General features: G+C 38.2%; 1 protein-coding gene across 2 annotated transcripts in view; it reads right to left on the bottom strand.

Annotated features, from left to right (window-relative positions):
* Positions 1-19,934, bottom strand: part of TMTC1 (transmembrane O-mannosyltransferase targeting cadherins 1) — a 337,062-nt gene that overhangs the window by 3,749 nt on the left and 313,379 nt on the right. For both annotated transcript variants that reach the window (XM_069585452.1, XM_069585453.1), the window contains 6 exons: positions 19,654-19,756; positions 17,172-17,307; positions 16,426-16,570; positions 7,806-7,943; positions 6,375-6,497; positions 3,943-4,020 (listed from right to left, as the gene is read on the bottom strand). In XM_069585452.1, the coding sequence (XP_069441553.1) occupies positions 3,943-4,020; positions 6,375-6,497; positions 7,806-7,943; positions 16,426-16,570; positions 17,172-17,307; positions 19,654-19,756 (723 nt within the window). The remainder of the gene's footprint in view (positions 1-3,942; positions 4,021-6,374; positions 6,498-7,805; positions 7,944-16,425; positions 16,571-17,171; positions 17,308-19,653; positions 19,757-19,934) is intronic.

Below are 19,934 nucleotides of genomic sequence, written 5' to 3'. Positions count from 1 at the left end.
TCAGGTGGCCAAAGTATTGGAGCTTCAGCTTCAGCATCAGTCCTTCCTATGAATATTCAGGACTAATTTCCTTTAGGATTGACTGGTTTGATCTCCTTGCAGTCCAAGGCACTCACAAGAGTCTTCTCCAATACCACAGTTAAAAAGCATCAATTCTTCAGTGCTCAGCTTTCTTTATAGCCCAGCTCACACATCCACACATGACTACTGGAAAAACCATAGCTTTGACTAGACGGACTTCTGTCAGTGAAGTAATGTCTCTGCTTTTTAACATGCTGTCTAGGCTGGTCATAACTTTCCAATAAAAGAGTAAGTGTCTTTTAATTTCATGGCTGCAGTCACCATTTGCAGTGATTTTGGAGCTCAAGAAAATAAAGTCTCTCACTGTTTCCATTATTTCCCCATCTATTTCCCATGAAGTGATGAGACTGGATGCCATGATCTTAGTTTTCTGAATGTTGAGTTGTAAGTCAACTTTTTCACTCTCCTCTTTCACTTTCATCAATAGGCTCTTTAGTTCTTCTTCACTTTCTGCCAAAAGGGTGGTGTCATCTGCATATCTGAGGTTAATGATATTTCTTCCGGCAATCTTGATTTCAGCTTGTGCTTCCTCCAGTCCAGCATTTCTCATGATGTACTCTGCATATAAGTTGCAGAGTGACAATATACAGCCTTGACTTACTCTTTCCCTATTTGGAACCAGTCTGTTGTTCCATGTCCAGCTCTAACTGTTGTTTCTTGACCTGCATACAGATATCTCAGAAGGTAGGTGAGGTGGTCTCTTTCAGAATTTTCCACAGTTTGTTGTGATCCACACAGTCAAAGGCTTTGGTGTAGTCAATAAAACAAAAGTAGATGTTTTTCTGGAACTCTCTTGCTTTTTTATAATCCAATGGATGCTGGCAATTTGATCTCTGGTTCCTCTGCCTTTTCTAAATCCAGCTTGAATATCTGGAGTTTCACAGTTCACATACACTAGAAGCCTGGCTTGGAGAATTTTGAGCATTCCTTTGCTAGCGTGTGAGATGAGTGCAATTGTGTGGTAGTTTGAACATTCTTTTGACATTGCCTTTCTTTGGGACTGAATGAAAACTGACCTTTTCCAGTCCTGTGGCCACTGCTGAGTTTTCCAAATTTTGCTGGCATATTGAGCACAGCACTTTTACAGCATCATCTTTCAGGATTTGAATTAGCTCAACTGGAATTCTATCAGCTCCACCATCTTTGTTCATAGAGATGCTTCCTAAGGCCCACTTGACTTTGCATTCCAGGATGTCTGGCTCTAGTTGAGTGATCATACCATTGTGGTTATCTGGGTCATGAAGATCTTTTTTGTATAGTTCTGTGTATTCTTGCCACCTCTTCTTAATATCTTCTGCTTTTGTTAGGTTGATACTGTTTCTGTCCTTTTTGTGCCCATCTTTGCATGAAATGTTCCCTTGGCATCTCTAATTTTCTTGAAGAGATCTCTAATCTTTCCCATTCTATTACTTTCCTTTATTTCTTTGCACTGATCACTTAGGAAGTCTTTCCTATCTCTCCTTACTATTCTTCGGAGCTCTGAATATGAAAGTAAAAGTGTTAGTCACTCAGTCGCGTCCAACTCTTTTCAACCCCATGGACTGCAGCCCGCCAGGCTCCTCTATCCATGGAATTCTCCAGGCAAGAATGTTGGAGTGCTTTGCCATTCCCTTCTCCAGGGTATCTTCCAAACCCAGGAATCGAACCCAGGTCTCCTGCATTACAGGTAGTTTCTTTACCATATGAACCACAAGGGAAACTCCAGTAATAACAAATGTATTATAGTTTTTCTGCTTCATCCATTTCATTTTACATAGAACTTTAAGAAAAATATAATCTTTTATTGCCAATAGTATGAGCAAGTCTCTCCTTCCCTCTGTTTGTCATCTCCTTGCAAAGTTTGATTCCAACTATCAACCTTGCCACAGCCCTCAGTATTTCCTAAGCTTCACCCAGACTCAGGCAAGGAGTAGGGCCCAGGAATGGGATAATACTGCTTGAGGCACATATTTCCTGGCAAGGCAAAGGTCACAGAAAGTTAATGGTTGTTCTTGAAGGCCTCATGATGATAATCCTGCATCCTGACGGTGACATCAAAATGACCACATCCAAGCCATGTGCCTGATCTATATATATGTGTTGGACTGAGTGAAAGTGTTAGTTGCTTAGTCGTGCCCAACTCTTTGCGACCCCATGGATGGTAGCCATCCAGGCTCCTCTTTCCATGGGATTTCCCAGGCAAGAACACTGGAATGGGTTGCCATTTTCTCCTCCAAGTGATATTCCCAACACAGAAATAAAATCTGTGTCCCTTGCATCTCCTGCCTTGGCAGGTGGATTCTTTACCACTAATGCCACCTGAAAAGCCCTGTGCTCCTCTGTTAGATCAAGGCTTATAGCTACAGAGTAACTATCCTATTATTCCCTTCCATCTGTATAGTTATGGATCACATTTTTGTTTTGTTGTGTTTCTGGGAGTGATCAGTTCCCACTTAATCATAAATCCTATTTATCCTTTGTTTAAATTATAATTACCATCTTGCTATTTTCTCAGGATAAAGTTTGAGAGAAGCCTGAAAATAAGCTCGCTAAATAAGAGTGATCCTTTAAAATCACGTAAGACCATTGCATTTCTCTGCTCGAAGTCCTCCAAGGATCGCAACTTGTTTGGCATAAGAGCTGAAGACATTACAGTCCCCTTCCTTCAGTGCCCTGTATCATCTGTCCCTGTGGCCTCTCCACCCTGGCTTCTATCATTTCTATCATTGCCTCCCGCCTGCTCTTAAGATACACTGACACACTCACACCTCAGGACCTCTGCGCGTGCACTGTCCTGCTTTTGCCATGTGGCTTGCTCCTTTCAGATCTTTGTTGAAACACCACTTTTTAGCTAAGGCCATCCCTAACCACCTCAATTTAAAATTGCAGCTTTTATCCCCAGCACTTCCTATCTTCTTTCATTCTTTTATTCTCTATAGCACTTATCATTATCTGATATATTTCATGTGTATATGTATATATGTGGGTTTCCCAGGTGGCACAGTGGTAAAGAATCTGGCTGCCAATGCTGGAGATGTGGGTTTGATTCCTGGGTTGGAAAAATCCCCTGGAGCAGGAAACGGCAATCTACTCTGTAGTCTTGCCTGGAGAACCCCATGAACAGAAGAGCCTGGCAGGCTACAGTCCCTGTGGTTGCAGAGACAGACATGACTGAGCATGCACACACACACACACAATACACACATATACACACATACTAGTTATTGTCTGTTTTCTCCTCCTAGAATGTTAGCTCCACAAGAACAGGTATTTTTGCCTTGTGTTCACTGCTGTGTTCCCAATACCTAGACATGTACCTGGTACATAGGATGTTCTCTAGCAATGCTTATCAAATGAATGGATGGATGAAGGAGTATCTGTGAATCTTTGATTTCCTGCCAAGGGCAGCTTCCATTTGTTAACTCAAAGGTAGCTTCTTCCTTTGAAAACAAATGTTTTTCAATATGTCAGGTAATAAAAGATATACTAAGTATGAGAAATAATAACCTTATATCTTGACAGTGTGTTAAGCTACAGAAAAATAAGCTGTATTAGTGCAGCTCCAACAAAACTTTAGTTTAGTTCACACAGCAGACTTTATCTACTATATGATGATACCTAAGTAGGTATTATTTTCTTTATGATAAAATTATGACATCTAATTTATATAGATTTGTTTTTTAAAATGGCTTCATGATATTCAATGTCTAGATAATACAAAGTGAACATAAATCCTGCTAATAACACTTTTAAGCACCTATGTTTTCAGTATTCAAATAATTCAAAGAGGAAATTAACAATAGTTTTTCAAACTTTTAAAGGGAAGAAAGAGAAAACACAAAGGGAAAACATGGTTCACATGAACAGGAATTATTTTCTTACCTTGATGTGCTGAATTCCACCCATATTCATCCAAGCCTGTGCTTGATCTGGATTTAACTCCACGGCCGCTTTATAGCTCTAAATACATAAGAAATATCTTCAGGTTGGGAAATGAGAACCCATCTTTAACACTGTAGGATTGTGGAAAGCATTTTCTATATATGTGGAAATTTAAATGGTTGATAAAATGAACAGTCATGTCTAGGTCTCAGGTGTTCCCTTTATTTCTATTTTTTTTCAAAGCTGATGATTCTAAAGTGGAGGAAACTGAAATGTGTAATTTCCTTGGAGAGCTAACCTCTGGACTTAAAAAGGCTGAAGATGCCTGCCAGGCATGCAGGTGATTTCTATTACATGCATCATTTCCCACTGGCCTTGATCTGCGAGAAAACGGTGCTCTTAGACCTTTTCACTGTAAATGGACTTTGCAAGAAAAAACTATAGAATCTTCATTTCCTAAACAGCTTAACTCTCTCACAAAATCTGATCTGATTATTCAGCCCATGCTTAAATTCTTGCAGGGACTGGTATTCTGTATTTCTTTAATGATATCTAATAATTTTTTACCAGAGGATAGTTTTAATCATTAGAAAGCCTTTGTTTTTCTTCTGCCTTGTGAAAGATCTTAAAGTGTTTAAAGAGAGTTACTTGTTTCTCAAATATTTTTTGTCTGAATAACATGTACCACAATGTCCTATCAGTGAAATACATTTTTAACATTTGCACGTTGTTTTGCATCAAAGGGTATATTCACCATTGAGCTTTGATTTTAAGAGTTGTCACTTTAAATAAAACTAAAGGCTAAGAGTACTATCTTCGATTACAAAGCTAAGTATCCATGTGTATATATTAATGTTCCTTGCTATTTTCCTGAATAAGAATCTATCTGAACAGATCCATAAATAACTAGAAACTGTATATCACTTCTCTACTTCAGTTTGAGGAGAAAGAAGCAAATGTTAAGAAACTGTATTGCTAAAAATTTGCTAAAGTAAACTGAAGAGTATGTTTTGTGTTAATTTTTCTCAGCAGAATAAAATGTTTATTTCTTATTCTCTGTATGACCTTGAAAAAGTTAGAAAAGCTCTGAGTCTCATTCAGTCATAAAATGAAGACAATGAGCATGTCTTATATGATTGTTGTGAAGATTATAATAAATGTGAATTATACATTAAAAAACTAACATTGTAGCTGCTATTATTGGCCAATGGCTTTACCCCTACTCTTCACAAATCAAGCCATAATGACTATTTAATCAATTAGTCAAGTAACTAGAAAATACTTTTGTTTTTAATACAATATATAAAATACAGACAGATATATATTCCATATAAATACTCCTACAAATGATCATGTAAGTTATAAGTAATTAAAGAAAGACAGCATTGAAAGTTTCATAAGGCAGAGAAGAATTCAGTTTCTGCTCAAACAGGCCACCATTTCTGTTTTAACATTCACATTCAAATTAGTTTCTCCAAATATCTTTACGTGCTTTTCCAATAATATTTTAAAAGCCTCTTACATTTATTTTAAAAAACAATCTTATCATTTGAAATTTTACTTTTTTGCATAATTTTATGACTTCATTAATTATAACCTGTGTCTTTATTGTGGAAAATATATGGCATTTCTGTAACATTTCATTATGCTTGTAAATGTCTTTTTATTTCAAAGTGGGTTATCAATTTCATTCCAAAGATACACACATTGAACATCCTTAAGATGAAACATAGTATGTTTTAGAACACAGAAGGAAGCAGTCCTTTCCACAAGGAAAATGCAGTCGAAATAGGGAGCTAACCAGCGCTCATGCATGTGCACAGAGGGAAGAGGAAGGAGAGGATGGGGAGATGGAGGAGAGAGAGAGACACCTAACAACACAATATATGATGCTTTCAAATGACTGGTAGAGACAGGAAGTGTTTTAGGAGTTCATAGGAAACAAGTCACTGGATGAAAGGATGGTAGGGAGGGCTCCCTGAGGGAGACACAGGCCTGTGTTGGTAGATGAGTGGGATTCCGCAGGGACTGGTGGATCGGGTGGACAGTGTTTAGGACATGTGGAATGCCAAAGCTCCTTGGGGCACCAGTCTAGCTGAAACAGAGGGTCGCTGAAGGCAGACAGAGAGCGAAAGAGTGAGAGAGACAGAGAGAGGGGAAAGCTTACTGGAGGGCAAAATGTGGAATGCTTTAAACATCAAGCTAAAGGTGATAATTCAGAAAACAAGGAGGAGGTATTGTAGAACTCCTAATGGTCAAAAACCAGAGGCTCAATTATTTAAAAAAATAAACTTACAATGTCAATTAATCAGAAAATTCACTCTATCAACATGCCATTGATCTTAGCTTTCAAGGTATATGTTTCATTAAAGATTGAGAGAATATTAATTTTAATCCATGAATTTAATAACAATTTTATTAAGTGTTTATACCTCAAAAGCTTTGTCCAGGAGGTTCTGCTCTCTCAGTTGGTTTCCTTTTGTGAAAAAAAGTTCAGATATAACTTTTGGATCCTTTGGTTTCAGCTTGAGAGCTTTGTCTATAGCATCAAGTGCCTGTATAGGTTGGAAATTAAGACACAATAAGTGTAGATTAGGTAAAGAAGAACTAACTTAAATGATATCTTCCATTCTTTTTGTTTTTACATATTGGCTAGTGTGGTGAGTGATGATCAAAGCACATTCTTTATTTTATCTGATGTTCTCATTGAGGAATAATGCAGCCCTGACCAAATAATTTCCCTATAATCCAGGTTTCCTATTTATGTTAGTGACAATGAAATATTCCTGATCACTTTACAGGAACATTGTGTGATCCTATTGAAACAACATCTGGGGTTGGATGTTTTGCCCTGGCCACATGTCCATCTGGACCACTCCAGCAGCCTCATCTTGGGGCCTGGTGCTCACTCTGCCCCCAGCACCCACTACCCCAAACCCTGCAGCCAGAGATCCCTTCAAAACACAAATCTGACAAGCTTCTCTTCTCCTTAGAGCCTCAAAGCTTCTTGCAGTATCCCTTGTCCTGGTCCCAAGCCTTAGGATAGAGTGCCCAGCAACCTCTGCAGTTACATCTCACACGCCCCCTACTTCCTCAAGCCCATCCCTCAGATGGGCCATTCGTTGTTGACTTGGGGCCTTTACATGTGCCTTTTCTTGCTTGGAATGCTATTCACTGCCCTTTTTTGTTTAATAACTCCTATCCGTCATTCAACCTTCAACTTCACGTCACTCTGTAGAGAACCCTACCACCCAGACTATTCCGGTTCCCTGGATATGCACGTTAGGGACTATGCTGCTCTTCACAACATCAGTGGGCACAACTATAATTCTGCACTAGTTTTGTGATTACTTGTTCAACCTTTGTCTCCTCTTTGACTGTAAACTCCAGGAAGACAAGGGAAATAATTTTTGTGTTTTTTTTTTCCCCAACACCACTTTATTCCCATTTGATAAATATTTTGTCGAATCAGTTCATGAATCTACTGGTTATGTGACTTAAAAATGAAGATAAACAGTACAGTTGCAACACAGGGCCATTGACGTGCCTTAAAGGGTTGTTATAAGGATTCTATAAGATATATTTGAGGGAACATGCAAAGTTATAAAACATACCAATGTTAGCCTTTATTGAGTTAGCTGAAAACAAACTGAGATGACCCCACATGAAACCTTCAGACCCAGAACAAACCAAAAAAACAACATTTCAAGGGGTTGTCTAAGCAGTCAAGGAGGTATCTATGAAAAGTGCCAAGGAATAATGATCAAGACTGCTCGCCCTTGTGAGAGTGTAGGCTGGAGGGTCATCAGCTACACCTGATTTGTACCCTGAACACAGACAATTCCAAACAGCGTGCTCTCTACCTTGTCGTGCTGCTCCTGCTTGCTGTGGATGGCAGACAACAAGCGATAGCATTCAAGGCACCCGGTCTCCTCTGACACAATGTGACTGGTCATCTTTTCAGCTTCTTTGGTCTGTCCCATCACAGCCAAAACCTGAGCCTGCAAAACCACACGGACCTTGGCTTAGATAGCACTTGGTTATCATCTTATCAAAGAAATCATTCAGGGAACATTTCCCACAAAGTGCTCAGCATCTATTTGTGACACACAGAGAGGGCTGACTTACCACAGTTATTAATAACAGGCTTTAGTCTCCTGCTGTTTGTTTCTATATGCCTGCATTTGTGCATGCATGGCTGGAACATCAAAGTCATTCAGTGAAATGACTTGTGCCTTTTTAAAAAAAGTTGACTATGTGAAAGAGAAATTTTTCCCTATGGTTTCAACAGAACACTGTGTTTAAAACAAGAAAACAGGAGTTTGGCTAAGATGGCAGAGGAATAGGACGGGAAGACCACTTTCTCCCTCACAAATCCCTCAAAAGAACATTTCAACGCTGAGCAAAGTCCACAAAACAACTTCTGAATGCTGACAGAGGACATCAGGCAACCAGAAAAGCAGACCATTGTCTTCAAAAACAGTGAACCTCTCTGGGTGTCCCTCAATGTGGAGAAACTTTTCATCTTTAACCTAGATGTTTTATCATTGGTGCTGTATAGATGGAGAAGTCTAGAGGCTACTGTAAAAATAAAACTGAAAACCAGAAGCAGGAGGCTTAAGTCCAAAGCCTGAGAACATCAGAGAACTCCTGAATTCAGGGAACATTAAGCAATAGGAGCTCATCAAATGCCTCCATACCTACACTGAAACCAAGCTCCACCCAAGGGCCAACAAGTTCCAGAGCAAGACATACCAAGCAAATTCTCCAGCAACACAGGAACACACCCCTGAGCTTCAATATACAGGCAGCTCAAAGCTATTCCAAAACCTTTGACGTCTCATAACCCATTACTGGTCACTCCACTGCACTCCAGAGAGAAGAAACCCAGCTCCACCCACCAGAACTCCAACACAAGCCTCCCTAACCAGGAAACCTTGACAAGCCACTGATACAACCCCACCCACAGTGAGGAAGCTCCATAATAAAGAGAACTCCACAAATTACCAGAATATAAAAAGGCCACCCCAAACGCAGCAATATAACCAAGATGAAGAGACAGAGGAATACTCAGCAGGTAAAGGAACAGGAGAAATGCCCACCAAACCAAACAAAAGAGGAAGAGGTAGGGAATCTACCTGAGAAAGAATTCCAAATATTGATAGTGAAAATGATCCAAAATCTTGAAATCAAAATGGAATCACAGATAAATAGCCTAGAGACAAGGGTTGAGAAGATGCAAGAAAGGTTTAACAAGGACCTAGAAGAAATAAAAAAGAGTCAATATATAATGAATAATGCAATAAATGAGATTAGAAACACTCTGGAGGCAACAAATAGTAGAATAACAGAGGCAGAAAATAGGATTAGTGAAATAGAAGATAGAATGGTAGAAATAAATGAATCAGAGAGGAAAAAAGAAAAACAAATTAAAAGAAATGAGGACAATCTCAGAGACCTCCAGGACAACATGAAATGCTCCAACATTCGAATTATAGGAGTCCCAGAAGAAGAAGACAAAAAGAAAGACCATGAGAAAATCCTTGAGGAGATAATAGTTGAAAACTTCCCTAAAATGGGGAAGGAAATAATCACCCAAGTCCAAGAAACACAGAGAGTTCCAAATAGGATAAACCCAGGCGAAACACCCCAGGACACATATTAATCAAATTAACAAAGATCAAACACAAAGAACAAATATTAAAAGCAGCAAGGGAAAAACAACAAATAACACATAAGGGGATTCCCATAAGGATAACAGCTGATCTTTCAATAGAAACTCTTCAGGCCAGGAGGGAATGGCAAGTGATGAAAGAAAATAACCTACAGCCCAGATTACTGTACCCAGCAAGGATCTCATTCAAACACAAAGGAGAAATCAAAAGCTTTAGTGACAAGCAAAAGCTGAGAGAATTCAGCACCACCAAACCAGCTCTCCAACGAATTCTAAAGGATATTCTCTAGACAGGAAACACAAAAAGGGTGTATAAACCTGAACCCAAAATAATAAAGTAAATGGTAACAGGTTCATACTTATCAATAATTACCTTAAACGTAAATGGATTGAATGCCCCAACCAAAAGGCAAAAATTGGCCGAATGGATACAAAAACAAGACCCCTCTATATGCTGCTTACAAGAGACCCACCTCAAAACAAGGGACACATACAGACTGAAAGTGAAGGGCTGGAAAAAGATATACCACGCAAATAGAGACCAAAAGAAAGCAGGAGTGGCAATACTCATTTCCGATAAAATAGACTTTAAAACAAAGGCTGTGAAAAGAGACAAAGAAGGCCACTACATAATGATCAAAGGATCAATCCAAGAAGAAGATATAACAATTATAAATATATATGCACCCAATATAGGAGCACTGCAATATGTAAGACAAATGCTAACAAGTATGAAAGGAGAAATTAACAATAACACAATAATAGCGGGAGACTTTAATACCCCACTCACACCTATGGACAGATCAACTAAACAGAAAATTAACAAAGAAATGCAAACTTTAAATGATACATTAGACCAGTTAGACCTAATTGATATCTATAGGACATTTCACCCCAAAACAATGAATTTCACCTTTTTTTCAAATGCTCATGGGACCTTCTCCAGGATAGATCACATCCTGGGCCATAAATCTAACCTTGATAAATTGAAAAAAATTGAAATCATTCCAAGCATCTTTTCTGACCATAATGCATTAAGATTAGATCTCAATTACAGGAGAAAAATTATTAAAAATTCCAACATATGGAGGTTGAACAACACACTTCTGAATAACCAACAAATCACAGAAGAAATCAAAAAAGAAATCAAAATATGCATAGAAACTAATGAAAATGAAAACACAACAACCCAAAACCTGTGGGACACTATAAAAGCAGTGCTAAGAGGAAAGTTCATAGCAATACAGGCATACCTCAAGAAACAAGAAAAAAGTCAAGTAAATAACCTAACTCTACAACTAAAGCAACTAGAAAAGGAAGAATTGGAGAACCCCAGAGTTAGTAGAAGGAAAGAAATCTTAAAAATTAGGGCAGAAATAAATGCAAAAGAAACAAAAGAGACCATAGCAAAAATCAACAAAGCCAAAAGCTGGTTCTTTGAAAGGATAAATAAAATTGACAAACCATTAGCCAGACTCATCAAGAAGCAAAGAGAGAAAAATCAAATCAATAAAATTAGAAATGAAAATGGAGAGATCACAACAGACAACACAGAAATACAAAAGATCATAAGAGACTACTATCAGCAATTATATGCCAATAAAATGGACAACATGGAAGAAATGGACAAATTCTTAGAAAAGTACAATTTTCCAAAACTGAACCAGGAAGAAATAGAAAATCTTAACAGACCCATCACAAGCACGGAAATTGAAACTGTAATCAGAAACCTTCCAGCAAACAAAAGCCCAGGTCCAGACAGCTTCACAGCTGAATTCTACCAAAAATTTCGAGAAGAGCTAACACCTATCCTACTCAAACTTTTTCAGAAAATTGCAGAGGAAGGTAAACTTCCAAACTCATTCTATGAGGCCACCATCACCCAAATACCAAAACCTGACAAAGATACTACAAAAAAAGAAAACTACAGGCCAATATCACTGATGAACATAGATGCAAAAATCCTTAACAAAATTCTAGCAATCAGAATCCAACAACATCTTAAAAAGATCATACATCATGACCAAGTGGGCTTTATCTCAGGGATGCAAGGATTCTTCAATATTCGCAAACCAATCAATGTAATTCACCACATTAACAAATTGAAAAATAAAAGCCATATGATTATCTCAAAAGATGCAGAGAAGGCCTTTGACAAAATTCAACATCCATTTATGATAAAAACTCTCCAGAAAGCAGGAATAGAAGGAATATACCTCAACATAATAAAAGCTTTATATGACAAACCCACAGCAAACATTATCCTCAATGGTGAAAAATTGAAAGCATTTCCCCTAAAGTCAGGAACAAGACAAGGGTGGCCACTTTCACCGCTACTATTCAACATGGTTCTGGAAGTTTTGGCCACAGCAATCAGAGCAGAAAAAGAAATAAAAGGAATCCAAATTGGAAAAGAAGAAGTAAAACTCTCACTGTTTGCAGATGACATGATCCTCTACATGGAAAACCCTGAAGACTCCACCAGAAAATTACTAGAGCTCATCAATGAATATAGTAAAGTTGCAGGATATAAAATCAACACACAGAAATCCCTTGCATTCCTATACACGAATAATGAGAAAGTAGAAAAAGAAATTAAGGAAACAATTCCATTCACCATTGCAATGAAAAGAATAAAATACTTAGGAATATATCTACCTAAAGAAACTAAAGACCTATATATAGAAAACTATAAAACACTGATGAAAGAAATCAAAGAGGACACTAATAGATGGAGAAATATACCATGTTCATGGATCGGAAGAATCAATATAGTGAAAATGAGTATACTACTCAAAGAAATTTACAAATTCAATGCAATCCCTATCAAGCTACCAGCCATATTTTTCACAGAACTAGAACAAATAATTTCAAGATTTGTATGGAAATACAAAAACCTCGAATAGCCAAAGCAATCTTGAGAAAGAAGAATGGAACTGGAAGAATCAACTTGCCTGACTTCAGGCTCTACTGCAAAGCCACAGTCATCAAGACAGTATGGTACTGGCACAAAGACAGAAATATAGATCAATGGAACAAAATAGAAAGCCCAGAGATAAATCCACACACCTATGGACACCCTATCTTTGACAAAGGAGGCAAGAATATACAATGGAGTAAAGACAATCTCTTTAACAAGTGGTGCTGGGAAAACTGGTCAACCACTTGTAAAAGAATGAAACTAGATCACTTTCTAACCCCACACACAAAAATAAACTCAAAATGGATTAAAGATCTAAATGTAAGATCAGAAACTATAAAACTCCTAGAGGAGAACATAGGCAAAACACTCTCAGCCATAAATCACAGCAGGATCCTCTATGATCCACCTCCCAGAATTCTGGAAATAAAAGCAAAAATAAACAAATGGGATCTAATTAAAATTAAAAGCTTCTGCACAACAAAGGAAAATATAAGCAAGGTGAAAAGACAGCCTTCTGAATGGGAGAAAATAATAGCAAATGAAGCAAGTGACGAACAACTAATCTCAAAAATATACAAGCAACTTATGCAGCTCAATTCCAGAAAAATAAACGACCCAATCAAAAAATGGGCCAAAGAACTAAATAGACATTTCTCCAAAGAAGACATACGGATGGCTAACAAACACATGAAAAGATGCTCAACATCACTTATTATTAGAGAAATGCAAATCAAAACCACAATGAGGTACCACTTCACACCAGTCAGAATGGCTGCGATCCAAAAATCTGCAAGCAATAAATGCTGGAGAGGGTGTGGAGAAAAGGGAACCCTCCTACACTGTTGGTGGGAATGCAAACTAGTACAGACACTTTGGAGAACAGTGTGGAGATTCCTTAAAAAATTGCAAATAGAACTACCTTATGACCCAGCAATCCCACTTCTGGGCATACACACCAAGGAAACCAGAATGGAAAGAGACACATGTACCCCAATGTTCATCGCAGCACTATTTATAATAGCCAGGACATGGAAACAACCTAGATGTCCATCAGCAGATGAATGGATAAGAAAGCTGTGGTACATATACACAATGGAGTATTACTCAGCCATTAAAAAGAATACATTTGAATCAGTTCTGATGAGATGGACGAAACTGGAGCCGATTATACAGAGTGAAGTAAGCCAGAAAGAAAAACACCAATACAGTATACTAACACATATGTATGGAATTCAGAAAGATGGCAATGATGACCCTGTATGCGAGACAGCAAAAAGACACAGATGTGTATAGCACACTTTTGGACTCAGAGGTAGAGGGAGAGGGTGAGATGATTTGGGAGAATGGCATTGAAACATGTACACTATCATGTAAGAATCGAATCACCAGTCTCTGTCTGATGCAGGATACAGCATGCTTGGGGCTGGTGCACGGGGATGACCCAGAGGGATGTTATGGGGAGGGAGGTGGGAGGGGGGTTCATGTTTGGGAACGCATGTACACCCGTGGTGGATTCATGTCAATGTATGGCAAAACCAGTACAGTATTGTAAAGTAAAATAAAGTAAAAATAAAAATTTTAAAAAATAAATTAAAAAAAAAACAAAGATGGACAAAGGACGTGAACAGACATCTTGTAAGAAGATACACAAATTGCCAATGGGTATATGAAAAGGTGTTCAACATCGCTAATCATCAGAGAAATGCAAATAAAACCACAGGGAGATGTCACTTAACACCTGGTAAGATGTCTATTATCAAAAAAAAAAAAAAAAAAAAGAAATAAATGCTGGTGAGGTTGCACAGAAAAGAGAATCCTTGCACACTGTTGGCAAGAATGTAATCTGGTGTAGCCACTACGAAAAAACAGTATGAAGATTTCAAAATAATTTGAAAATAGAAATACCATGATGCTACTTCAGTCGTGTCCGGCTCCGTGCGACTCCGTTGGACGGCAGCCCGCCAGGCTCCCGCCTCCCTGGGATTCTCTAGGCGATGATGCTGGAGTGGGTTGCCATTTCCTTCTCCAATGCATGAAAGTGGGGAGTGAGGGCGGGGTCGCTCAGTCGTGTCGGACTCTTTGTGACCCCATGGACCGCAGCCTACCGGGCTCCTCCGTCCATGGGATTCTCCAGGTGGGAGTGCTGGAGTGGGGTGCCACTACCTTCTCCGATAGTGTGATACAAAATAACTATCTTGAAGAGATAGCTGTTGGAGGGGGCAGTGTACCCCACTTCAGTGCTCTTGCCTGGAGGGTCCCATGGACGGGGGAGCCTGGTGGGCGTCCATGGGGTTGCTGGGGATCGGACACGACTGAGCGACTTTGCTTTCTTTTCACTTTCGTGCATTGGACAGGCAGATGGCATCCCACTCCTGTGTTCTTGCCTGGGAGAGTCCCGGGGACGGGGGAGCCTGGCGGGCTGCTGTCTGTGGTGTGGCATGGAGTTGGACATGACTGAAGTGACTTAGCAGCAGCAGCAGAGATAGCTGTACTGCTGTATATTCATTGTAGTGTTATTCACAACAGCCAAGGTATGAAAACAACCTAAGTATCCATTGACAGATGAATGGATAAGAATAATGTGTTATATACACACAAAGGAATATATTTAGCCCTTAAAAGGAAGGAAATACAGCTATTTGCAACAACATGTATGAACCCAGAGAATATTATACTAAATAAAGTAAACCAACAGAAGAAAACAAATACAGCATGGTATCACTTATATTTGGAACTTTAAAGAGTTAAACTCATAGAAATAGAGTACAGAATGGTGTTGGCCAGAACTGGGGTGTAGGGGAAATAGAGTAATAAGGTACAAACCTTCAGTATAAGATGAATAAGATCTGAGGGTCTAATGTATAACATGGTGACTATAGTAGATCCCCTGGAGAAGGGAAATGCTACCCACTCCAGTATTCTAGCATAGAGAATTCCATGACTGTATAGTCCATGGAGTTGCAAAGAGATGGACATGACTGAGCGACTTTCTCACAGACACACACACACACACATACACACACTTGAAAATTTGTATTGGATAATGGATGTTTGCCAAGAGAATAGAACTTAAGTGTTCTCACCAAAAAACAACAACAACAACAACAACAACAACAACAAAAGGTAAATATGTGAGTGATGTGTTAATTAACTTGATGACAGTAATCCTTTCACAATGTATATGTACAACAAATCATCACATTGTGCCCTTTAAATATATTACAATTTTAATTTGTTAACTATTAATATATCCCCAATAAAGTTGAGAAAAAAAAACAAACAAGAAAACAAGTTTGTTTTACTGTAAATTTAAGGAAAAAGAAGAGTAATGATCCCAAAATTGAAATAAAAAATATTGTCAATATTAATTTTCCTAAATCTGATACCTAACTGTTCTGTGGTTATGTTAGAGAATGTCCTTGTTCTTAGAAACTGTATGCTGAAGTATTTAGAAGTAAAGATTAAGAGATCGATAACCTCACATCGCTCAGGAAAAAAATAACATGTATTAATAATATGTATATGCACATAATATATAAATATGCACATATATACATGTACACACACATACATACATACTTGAAAGGTGATAAATGCATCAAAGTGCTAAAAATTTATCAGTCTGGGTGAAAGAATGTACAGGAGGCTATATAGAATTTTTGCAAAATTTTGTAGGTTTGAAATTATTTTAAAAAAACATAAAAGTGTATTTAGGGTCCATGTGTTTGGTGAATGGGTCTAACACTGGTTAAATATGAATATTCATTAAATGGATAGAGTATAGCATTCTAGTTCCCATTCTGAGGCTTACTAACTACAGCTCCCTATATTGCATGCCATGCATTTCTTCTCTTATCCATCTTCTTTCTCTCCTCTATCTACTCACCAGTGCCAGGCGGAGTTCCCTTTGGGAAGGCTGAAGGGCCACAGCTTCCCGGTAAGTCTGCAAAGCCTCTTCGTATCTGCCAGTGTTGTAATACAGAGCTCCCAGAGGTGACAGTATCTCAGTTTTGCGTGCTACCTGCAGGGCACTGAATTTGAGGAAACAAATGGACATTTTTCTTCTAATAGGTACATTTCCAAAGGTTGAAATTTAGATTCAGGGACCACTGTCTATGGTTTGAGGCTGTTCCCACCTGGTCTTTGTTTTTATATCAAGAGGAATGTTAAAAAAAAAAAAAAGATCATGCTGCCATCCTCTGACTATAAGAATGTTTTTTAGTGACCTAGCAATATGCAAATTGGGCCCCAAGGATCTTTTCCATTCACCGAGATAGGCTTGTTTTTATGTATGCAAGTTTTTCATTTAGATTCATTTTTAAAATTGCTATTTGTAGTTTGGGTTGTTAAGTCCATAGCTTCAGAAAACAATGGACTAACTAAAATGAGAATTAAACTCCAAACTTGGTTTAGCACCATATTTTAACCAGCAGGCAAAAATGTCATTTATCAGGATATCATTTATCCTCATAGTACCATTTATGGTACTGTTCTCTGGAGAGGAGAATCTGTTTTGCCTGCATTGGCAAAATTTGCTAGTATTTTGAAAGAATCTGTTCCAAATTACTAAGACTCTGATGGCCAACTGCAGGGACTTTGGGTGACTCACAAAGTGAAAAATAGGACCTTTACCGTTTGTACCACTCTTCAGCCACACTGTTGTCTCCCAGTGACCTGTAGAGCCTCCCCAGGTTCACCATGGCCACATGATGGCTTGGGCTAAGTTTGATGGCCTGTTGGTAATGGGCCACTGCCTTTTCTGGAAAGCCTGCAACCAGTGGTAGGTTGGTAAGAGCAAAGCATGACTTTGTTATAAAACAGACCAACTCTTTTTCTTTCTTTTTAACATATGAACTCTTTTAATTTCTCTTCTGGTAATGACAATTTTTCTTGCAGCCATACCATCAAATTATTCAGTTTGTAAATTAGCACACATTTTGGCTTCTTGCCACCACCTAACTTTGGACCATTTCACTATTCATTTTCACTTAAAACCTATTTCTTTTATTAAGTATATTATTTTCATCAAAGTGTTTTCTGGCTATTGCCTTAGCTGATAGGATGTTTTGAAATTATCAGTGATTGTTATTTACACAAGATTGTTATTTACTGTTGCTTCTCACTATATTCAAAGGAGAATGTGCTATGATAGAAAGAAAACTGTCCTGAAGCAACTTCTGAGGGTCTATTACAATTATTCTACTGCAACCTAGTGACTGAGACACTCCTTTAAATAAGGCAGTTGCTGTATTTTGAAAATATCTTTTTAAATAGTATGTTTCTATTTAGATGGTATTTATTGAATGGGACTTTAATAATAATAATAATACCAACTTGCATTTGTCCAATGCATTATATATTTTAGAACCTTTTAGTTAAACAACCTCATATGATTTTTGCAGATGTTTTGATCCTATTTAGCTGTCTTTTGAAAGCACTTAGTTCCCTCTTGGGATTTGCTGCTACTGCTGCTAAGTCACTTCAGTCGTGTCCGACTCTGTGTGACCCCATAGATGGCAGCCCACCAGGCTCCCCCGTCCCTGGGATTCTCCAGGCAAGAACCCTGGAGTGGGCTGCCATTTCCTTCTCCAGTGCACGAAAGTGAAAAGTCAAAGTGAAGTCGCTCAGTCGTGTCCGACCCTCAGCGACCCCATGGACTGCAGCCTACCAGGCTTCTCCATCCATGGGATTTTCCAGGCAAGAGTACTGGAGAGGAGTGCCATTGCCTTCTCTGTCTTGGGATTTAAGTGATATTAAAAAATATTATCACTTTATAGATATAGATGCAGACGTACAAAGAAATTAAGAAACTCAACAAAAATCCCAGGGCAAGTGAGGATAAAGGCCAGAACTAGAATCAATCCCTCTGGTATGATGAGATTCCCCAAAGAACCTTCCTCGTGAAATTATATGTAAGTGAATGAATTGTGGAAGGGTCTAAAGTTCTACATAGTGTGTTTACTTGCACAGACATCTTCCCAAGTCTATCTTCTTTGAATGCAAGTTTGACCAGGAGGTGCCAAAAAAAAAACCTCTGCATGTGTAAGGGTCTATGTATAGGTCACAGGTGAGAGGGAGAATAATACCAGTAAAAAAGCATGAATATAGTGGGAGTGTGGAAAGGTATACAGTAGTTAGTGAGATTTGGGGGTTGGGAGTTGGGGTGGGATTATTTTTTTGTTGAAGGAAGAGGGCTAGATCAGGCCAACAGTCTAGATGTCTTCTTCCTTTTCTGTAAAATTTTTGATACCTAATTTATTATTATATTGCTAAGGAACCAGTAGGTGGCACCATGAAACAATTTTGTTTTACATGCAAAAATAAGGGATGTTTCCTAGGTATATCAGAATGTAAATTTATGTCCTATGGAACAGAAGAGCTTCAAATATCCTAGAAAATAAAAACCCTCTTGAGCATTTCATATCGACAAAATAATTAAAATTAAATTTGATTGCAGGGAAGGTAGTCTAATAGTTAATGAGAACAAAGTGGTGTTTTTGTATTAAATTCAAGTATCTTTTCATCCTTCCTAAGTATTCAACACACGCCAACAGTATGTGGGAGCGCAAATCATAAAGAAAACAGAATCCTTGCCCAGTAAAGTTTTACATTAAATGAGACAAAGCAAGTATATTTTACATAGCACCTGTTCTATAAGAGTATATCAATTATAATGGAACAGTTCCTTAGTATCACATAAGGAATGATGAAATAATTCTAGAGACTTTTAAATCAGCTGTAGAAAAGTATTTACCATTTGCCAGTAAATTGATTCAGAGGCACTTGCTGCATCATTGTAGAGAACAGTTCATCATTATAGATTTTATAAACTTGTATAAATGCTATTCAAAGGAGACAGCTACTCATTAAACCATCAAGGCCACTTTCTGGCCACCTGGGAAGTTTTCCTGAACGATCTGATTATAAGAATGGGGCAGATTTTACCAAACTGAGACTGAAGATTTAGAAAGCTGACAGCAAATACAACAGGACTGTCAATGAGAGATTCCTGCCAAGCCCAGTGAGTTCTACTTTTGAAGCATTATTTGGGTGGATTGCCACTTAGCTTGTTAGATAGTATTATCTCATCTCAACAGGTTCTCTTTAATCTCACCAGTATCAACTAGGAAAACTCCATAGTTGTTGTGTAAGTCTGAGCTGTCTGGGCATTTCTTTATTCCAGCCAGGTATATTTCCTCAGCTTCTTTAAATCTCTCCTTAAAAAAAGAACAAAGAAAAATACATGAGAGAATTTTTTTTTAATCAGCAATAAACTGAATAACAGAAATAGGAAAAGCAGAAAATAACTTACTGAACATCTGCTATGCAATAGGCACCAAGATCAAATACTATTTACTTTGAGTTAAAGTCAGTATCAACTGCATGGATATCAAT

This window comes from Ovis canadensis, chromosome 3 (assembly GCF_042477335.2).
Source record: "Ovis canadensis isolate MfBH-ARS-UI-01 breed Bighorn chromosome 3, ARS-UI_OviCan_v2, whole genome shotgun sequence".
NCBI lineage: Eukaryota > Metazoa > Chordata > Mammalia > Artiodactyla > Bovidae > Ovis > Ovis canadensis.
Note: the sequence above shows the minus strand (reverse complement) of the source record. Positions and strands in the feature narration are given on the sequence as shown.